The sequence below is a fragment of the Zerene cesonia genome, chromosome 10 (assembly GCF_012273895.1).
Source record: "Zerene cesonia ecotype Mississippi chromosome 10, Zerene_cesonia_1.1, whole genome shotgun sequence".
In the NCBI taxonomy this organism is placed as follows: Eukaryota; Metazoa; Arthropoda; class Insecta; order Lepidoptera; family Pieridae; genus Zerene; species Zerene cesonia.
Genome location: NC_052111.1, coordinates 5739331 through 5747999, shown reverse-complemented (window position 1 = coordinate 5747999; position 8669 = coordinate 5739331). Strand labels below are relative to the sequence as shown.

The following is an 8669-nucleotide window of genomic DNA, read 5'->3' as shown; positions in this document are numbered from 1 at the left end:
CCGGCGTTACTCTAACCCATTTGTACCTTTGATACGTAACGTAGAGAGGTATTCATTTGACCCTTTCTTCTAAATCCTCTTATACATGTTTTGTGTCAACTGCCAATGTCGAAAGCTACCGATATTATGATCTATGTAGTTATGATCTGGAACTGTTAATAATTGTTCCCCCACTAGAAAATGACGCTCTATGTATTAGCTATTTATTGGACCTGTGAAATCCACTCCCTTTAGATATTAGATGTTTTTAGCTGCATACCGAATGCAATGTAAACAACGACTAATGTGTTATTTTATAAGATTCTTAACCCGAATAATCCCTATGTTTTTTAAGCCGAATAATCCATATGATGTTGCTGCGATAAAATGATAGGATGTTTTACATTATATACCCTCATATCAGCGATAAAACATATACGATGCTGACGCTAATGCATCAATATGTGGCGTAACTGCCGTTTAAGTCTAGGACCGTGATATAAATATCTTCCATTAATACCCTTGCACGAGGCATCGAAGACCACGCGCACCTTTGTTGTAATTTTCTCATCACGTACATCTGCATGATGAGACAAGTATTTACAGCGAGAATGTGTAAGCCCGTTCAACTCATGAATAGGTTCCACGTGATTGAGTTGAATATATTCCGCCATGAAATTATCGTATTGCCTTTTTAATTCTAAGTTGCTATTTAACTTCCTTTCAAGTGAATAAAACCGCCTTAAAGCAATAGATTTAGTATCCCCATCCCGGTGAGTGGGATTGCTTTCTCGAAAAGGTAGTCGTACAACATAGCGACCGTTATTATCCCATATCGACTTTGCTGCGAAATGCTTTTCACATTTCACGTTTTCCCGTGACATTATTTTATGAGATGATTCATGATGATCATTAAACGACTCGTCTTGAATATGCATGTTTATGACGTTTTTATTAGGGCTATGACCTTGCGTAACTGCCCGTCCCGATAGAATCCAACCCAATTGCGTGTTTTGAGCTGTCATAGTACCCGAAGGATTCCTGATTAAACCATCCATAAGTATAAGACCATATAAATCCGCTCCCAATAATAAATCTATTCGACTAGGTGTTCCAAACTCAGGATCGGCTAATGTTAATTTACCCAAACCAGGCCAATCATGATTGTAAATACTTTTGCTTGGAAGCGTTGATGAAAGATTTTTTAAAACATAAGCTGTAACATCACACTTGAATGATGTGTAAATGGACTGTATCTTAAGTTTAAGTGCGTGTTTTATGTTTAGAGTGAGTTGATCTCCCCCTAATCCCGATACTACACCGCTGACTGCAGTTTTATCAATACCCAAAGTTTGAACTACTCTTTCCGTTATAAATGAAGCCTGAGAACCCTGATCCAGTAACGCTCTAAATGTATGACAAACTCCCTTATGATTAATCTTAACTAAAGCTGTAGCTAAAATAACTTGACCCGAAGACATTATTGACCCACTAGCCATGTTACTAGATATATTCGATACAGGTCCCGAATCCCGTGTTAGCTTGACATCTGATGTTTGTATAGACGCTGTAGAACCCTCTTGGTGTAAAAGACTGTGGTGCCTGCGACCACAACGACGACAACTTGTTCGATTCTTGCAACGCGTGACAGGATGATAAGTACCCAAGCAGTTGTAGCATAATTTGTTTTTCTGTACGAAGATGCGCCGATTGTTACAATTTGCCTCAAGAAACTCTTTACATTGATATAAAACGTGTTTTCCCGAACAAAAGGAGCACAAAGCATGAGTATTAACTGAGAACACATTGGCTCTCTCTATGTGTTCTTTCCTTTTAATTTTGAAATCATTTCTTGAAGTATTGTTCGGCTCTAAAAACTCCAATGCTCTAAAACGCGATTCCAAGAAACTGCTAAACTCTTTCCACGTCGGTAAGTCACCCGTTAAGTCACTCAATTTATGTTCCCATTGCCTCCTTGTTTCGATGTCCAATCGGAGACAAACCAGATGAATAATAATTAAATCCCACGTTTCCACATTCACACCGATGTTTGATAAAGCATGTATACATTCATTCGTCGTGTCCAAAATGTGCTTTACACCACTTGCTTCCTCTAATTTCAATGGCTTTTGATCAATGAGCCTAGACAAAATACAGTTAGCTATGTAACGTCTGTTATTGTACCTCTTTTTGAGTGTTTCCCAACATTGCTCATAGTTTGCATCGCTAATTTGAATATGCCGTAAAAGTTGTTCGGCTTCCCCTGCGATATGCGATTTTAAATAGTGTAGTTTTTGTACTGCACCCAAAGATTGATTTTCATGAATGAGTGTGTTGAATAAATCATGAAAAGTAGTCCATTCCATATAATTTCCCGAGAATTGTGGTAAAACTATTTTTGGTAATTTGACAGATCCTTCCTTTGCTTGTTGTGTGGTGTTATCAATGCTCTGTGATGTGCTAACCGATTCAGATTTTAATTTTAAAAGTATTTCTTTTAGTGTGCTTTTGTATTCTATGAAACTGTCTTCAACATCATCATATACGTTTTGAGTGAAATATGCTTCTTTACTTAGATCCGTATTATTTGCTTTTAATAAGACTTCGCGATGGTTAGTCTCGAACTTTGACCAATAACTTTCCAATAATTCTAATCTTGTTTCAATGTAAGATATAGTCAAACGAGGTTTTGGAGTCTTCTTAAAATTGGAAAAGCCGTTATTAATTTTTGCTTGCAAATCCCGTTGAATTAATATGAGGCTAACCATTTTAATGTTTGATGCAATTATGATATATACTTCACAGAATTCCCGATTTGTCAAAGTTCTGATAACTCTTTAAAATCACTAAGTCAATATCACTGAGTTTTACAAGTTCATATCACAGATTTTTTCTAAGTCCCAATATTTACTTATTTATTTCTAAGTCCCAATGTCTCTAAATCTAAGTAAATGAAGCACTTGAAATTTTTACAAGTCTTTGAAACATTAACACTTTTTGACATAGAGTCCCCGTACTTGTGTATTTTCACTGAATTTACTAAGTCCCTGAATATTTCAAAGTGATTATCCTGAGTAGTAGAGTTCAAAGTACTTACAGTTTCACAGTCCCGATATATCACTTTCACATTCACAATCCTTATTGTCACTTACTGTAGCACTGATCACAACCACCGATTTTATTATTTAGTATCCGGCCGAAGAACCATGTATAACACAGGAGGATCTGAACGAAACACTGTTATACTTTTCAACGATTTATTCTTCCCGATTTGCACTGTACACTTTTATTACACTATTTTACAACACTGTATATCTAACACTGTATTTGTTGACTACTGAATGTACTGGTTACTGGATACTGGATACTGAATACTGGTTACTGGATACCAACCCTTTGTACAAGATAGCTTATACATATATGGATAAGAACTTTACTAGCGTGCTCTAGTTTCGCATAGAAGAGAACAGCGCCATCTGGCAACAGTGATTGAAGTTCTAACACCTATTCTTAGCTCTTAAAGTGTCATTAAAGTGAAATGCCTATTATTACCAACGCAACCTCACCGACAGTGGTAAAATGATTCAATTTACAATTTACGATTTTTCGCTACCGTACAAATTGATAACACCTTATCAACTAGCAAAACTGTTATCCATTTGAAATATCAATAACAGATTGACTGATTGAAATGTGTCGCTTTAAAAATTTTTACTATAATACTTCATTTAGTCGGTCGACGGCCGTAAGTTACCGTTCCGTGCAAACAACTTGAACTGGGGCACATACAAGTAAAATGAACTGGTAAATTCATTAATATTCACGCTGAAACAATTCTTCAAGAGTTAACAATTCTAAAAATGAATACAATTTCAGTGTTTCAATTAACTGTAAAGTAGGTATGAAAGAGACTATTTGATGAAATCATAAAATGCAAATTTATTTTAAACGAAGCGTGAGACTAACGGATTCATTCTGAATTGGAAACGGACGAACGTCAGGATAAATTTATTTTGATATTGACTTTGGATATGATAGAAAATTCATCATTATCTTCATCAGCTTATACCTATATGTTCCGACTGCTGGAACACAGCCCTCCTAAGAGGGATCAGGCCATAATCCACACACTGGCCAAGTGCGGGTTGGCAGAATACAAAGTACAGCAATTAAAACAAAATAAACATCGAGAACATTTCAGTACTTCCACTTATTCGATTCCGTAACCCAGGTTTAATGTTTTTTTTTAATTAGATTAAAATATTAAACAATTAACAATACATTAATAGATGCTGTTTAGCTATTATCTGGTACCAGGGCCGTAATAAAGCAATGCAAAACAATAATCGCACGAAGTATTCAAGTCGTGGATGTAACAGCGGTTGGCGAGGAGTCAAATACACGAATCACAAAGCCAAACGCAGTCAACTATTTTGTATCTACAGCAGTTGTTGAAAATACTTGCGGGTTGAAACTCTCGCGAATTTAACCTTACATTTCTCCTGCAATATTTCATCGTTTATATTTTGATACAGATTTATTAAACGATGCAGCAACTTTGAGATTTATGGAATGCGAAGGAGGGGAATTGTTGTACAGACCATTATTTGTGGTCTGTAACTATATACTCTACTTTAAAATATATTGTAGAAAAGATCGGACCATATAGTTGAAAAGCATATTACTATTGATAGGTACAATTAAACATATTTGAGGAGGAATATTACAAATTCCACTTTTGTAAAAAATCTTTACCTTTTAGAAAACAATAAAAACAACCAAGTTACTTTATTCCCTCTGTTTGAGCATGACTCACCAATGTTTTCATCAAGGCGGATAATTCTTTGGTGACTACGGCGAATTTAAAAAAAGCCGCCCCAATGTCTGGCTCCGAGTCCTTGCTGAGCGCGTTCCCGCCGAGCCTCTCCAGCGCCCGAGAGAGGTACATCTCATTATCCACGTGAGCTGTAATCGATACATATGCATTATTCATCTACTATTATTTTAAACATTATCATCATCATCACATCAACGGTTCGGTTATGCGAAAAGGAATTGTATTTACGTTCTGACTACAATTTATATTTGGAATATTGAGCATGATTCTATTCTTCTCCGAAGTTTTAATTTAATACATTCGTTGTATTAAATTAAAACTTCAATATAGCTCACCGTACCTTGTCTTTCCGAAAACAATCTTTTAATTAATGAATATAAGGAAGATGTGAATTGTCTGATGTCGCTTTTGAACCAACGGACCGTTCTTTATTTTTATTTTGCGTGAAAAATTTAATTGTTAAACTGGTGTGATTTGGTAGAATAGTAAATACAGTTTTAAAGTCTTATGAACTACTATTCAATTAATGCGCTTCTTAAAGATGTCTTAATGTTTGGCTTTATTTGCAAATACTGTAACTCAGTCCCCGGTTCACCAATTAACAAAATCTTCAAGGCAATACCGTCTGCGAGACAGATTCCAATCCAATAATAGATAAGAGGTATCCAGCAATTGAAAAGACTTTAAAAGGAATTATCCAAGCTTTGTTACGAACGCACAGCGCCGGCTTAGTCTACAAGATACCTAGAGTATAAAATATAGAGTAGCGCTATTTAAAAAGGGCTACTGTTTCACAACGTCCAGCACTAATTATTTTCAAAGCTGATAAACTCTTAAAAGTAATTGTTAACGAATCCTCTGCTAAAGAAATAAAACAAAAATGCGTTTATTATACGCATCATGTTTACATTTTTATTGAGATGTTCAACGTAAAGTCAACTGTATGTTGAATAATTTATATGCAAATAACAATACCGCAATAGAACCACTTCTTCTATGTTTAGAAGAATGGTACAATAAGAACACAATTAAGTAAGAGAATTATTTAAATTTAACCATATCAATATCTATCTCATATTTAACCGACACGCTTTTGCGTATAGCAATAAAAAATCCCAAACCGAAAGTAGTACCGTACCATATACCGTAACTTATAGGAAACATATACATATATTCAGGCATAAAATTTTATTTTCATCTATATTCTTAGCCCGAAGTATAATATTTACATTTACCTTCTCGGGGAGATATAGACTACAGCAAGGTCCGTGTCATAGCCTACATACGGTTAATTCAATGCGCCCAACATTCACAGAATATTAAATGCATACATCACTTTCAATTTTTCCACTAGGTTCGTACTCTTTAACAAACCACTTTGTATGGATTGACGCAGGCTGCTTTTCATCAACACGAAATTCCCGAAAATGAAAGCGATGCGGCTATTATTTATGCAAACGAACGGATATCTTTATGAGCGACGAGAACACTTTTTTTGTGCAATAGTAAAAGCTTTGACGTTGCTAGTTTGAGTAAAATAAGCTTTGTCCGCTGTGAAGGCTTTCATGGTGAAAATTATAGGATCGCTGTTATGTTATTTCTAGTAAAGCAACGATAACAATCCGTTGAACTCGGTAGTACATAATAATGTTTTATTAAAATGTTTGATGTAAAACACACTTTATACAAATTGAATGTATTTAATAAATTCTCACATTGGCCGCACTAAAAATGGAATATTTTGGATCTTAGATAAGCCCTCATAATAAAATATTCATATTCAAGAACAATATCCCCTATTCAATATGAGCACGTGCGAGCCGATACTCGTTCCGATAAACCACAAAGATATACAAATGGAAGAAACGCCTTCGTTTCTTGGAAGACATCCAAGGGTGGGTCATAAACGATGTTATATTGGCGGCGTTTAAAGATGTATTACGGCGTGTACATACATTTTAAAGCAATTTTTTTTTGTATTACATACATGCTACTAAAGTGATTACACATAGATTTTTTTTATCAAAACAATATCGATTTTTATCTTTTGTGTTAAAGCCTGCTGCGTATGCTAATCTTGTAAGTGCATATTTTATTTCAATGACTGATAGCCTTAACTGGTCATAACCAGTACATAAAACCTAAAACTTGTGTTATGTGGCAATGGGATATAATCGAATTAATTTAAATAAGCGTAAAAAAACATGCCTCAAATAAAATGATTTAAAACCATTAAATTAACTTAAATATGTAAAAATACTATCATTTAAAAATAATTTTATTTTAGGCAGTCACGATATCTTTGATTTTATCTTAACATCTTACTCATCCAAAGCTCTAATGCCGAACATTCTAGAACTGCAACACAAAAGGGGGTACCGGGCGTGCAACGTATCGTTTTGCTTTTTGCGCGAGTGACGACCTTGCGCAGCTGCGGCAGTCGAAACCCGCGCGACCAGTTTCGACCAACCCGTAAACAAAACCTAGCACGCGATGGAATTACAAGTCAATAAACTCCTTTAATGGTCCGATCTGAAGAAACGGAAAAGGGAAAGTGGTTTTGATTTTTTTTCTACATTATCTATGGAGGTTTTATATTAACGAGCTGCACAGAATGTAGGTCAGGCGAACTCTCGCTAATAGGGCGGGCGCACTTTGAGACGAATATATTATAATTATTTACTGATTATTACCGAGCTTTAATGCTGTCGCTTTAAAACGGAATGTACTTTTTGTATTAATTGAAAACGTTGTATATACTTACTACCATTATATAATACGAATAGGAAAAAGAAGTATGTCTATTGTGATCACTACAACAAATAATCTATTAATGTCTGCTGAAAGATAACATTATCGACGTGCATGTGCATTCATAACATTTTAACTTAATATTATCTTGTTAACAATATATTTTGTTAAGATTAAGTCCACATTAAAAAAAAAAACAAAAAAATGTATTGTATGTTGTAGAAAGTCAAGGGTCATTTTCTTAGTCGGTACTGATGAAAGTGATTAAAACCTGTCATTGCTGTTCCCAATTTGCATGATAAAAATTAACGTTACCACTGCATACAAACAACTTAGTTTTTCGTTAGTATACTGATTAATAGGCGACAGAAAATCAGGCCGATATATTCATTTATCCGGCATTGTATTAATTATAGAACGTGCAAGAAACTTTCCAGTCCCTACGCCAAGCAGCGCCTTATTTGGTCGCTTTTCTCTGTATAATATGTGGAATTTGTAATATAATCCAACCTAGAACACAAGTAGCGATCTCGAGCGTGCTAAACCAGACGTCGACCCACTTTCCTTAGGTGACACGTGAAGGGAAACTAACTCGGACCTCAGTGGACCTTTCCATACTATAGGTTATTTTTAAGCCCTCTAATTTTTATTTTACCATTGTTGAACCAAAATACGGTATATTGGTTACAACAAGTTGTAGGCTGTGGCATACGCAAAATATAATACACAAAAATTACATCGTATAACGTACAATCCCTATCATATTACTAATATAACCTTTATTTCAGAAGATGCCAAATAAAGCTTTAAAATTATTTTAATTAATTAGACAACGTTACATACGATAAAAATACATTTTTTTTATCGTATATAAGGCTGTTGAATTAGGTTGCTAAGTAGGTTAACTAGGTAGGTTCCAAATGTTCTCTTTTAAAAATAACATTTATCATAAAATATATCGTTACCATTATTCATGAAGAGTACCTCTTTTCAGACTATATTCGAATTTAATTTTAATTGGCTCGCTTGAATAGTCTAGTATTAAGCAGAGCGTGTTTCTCTTAAATCCTTTTATCAAATAAATTCTGATATTCCAATACTT

General features: G+C 34.7%; 1 protein-coding gene across 2 annotated transcripts in view; it reads right to left on the bottom strand.

Annotated features, from left to right (window-relative positions):
• The window catches only part of LOC119829277 (arfGAP with SH3 domain, ANK repeat and PH domain-containing protein), a 41675-nt gene that overhangs the window by 26351 nt on the left and 6655 nt on the right, over positions 1-8669 (bottom strand). For both annotated transcript variants that reach the window (XM_038351713.1, XM_038351714.1), the window contains exon 3: positions 4796-4944. In XM_038351713.1, coding sequence (XP_038207641.1) covers positions 4796-4944 — 149 coding nt within the window. The remainder of the gene's footprint in view (positions 1-4795; positions 4945-8669) is intronic.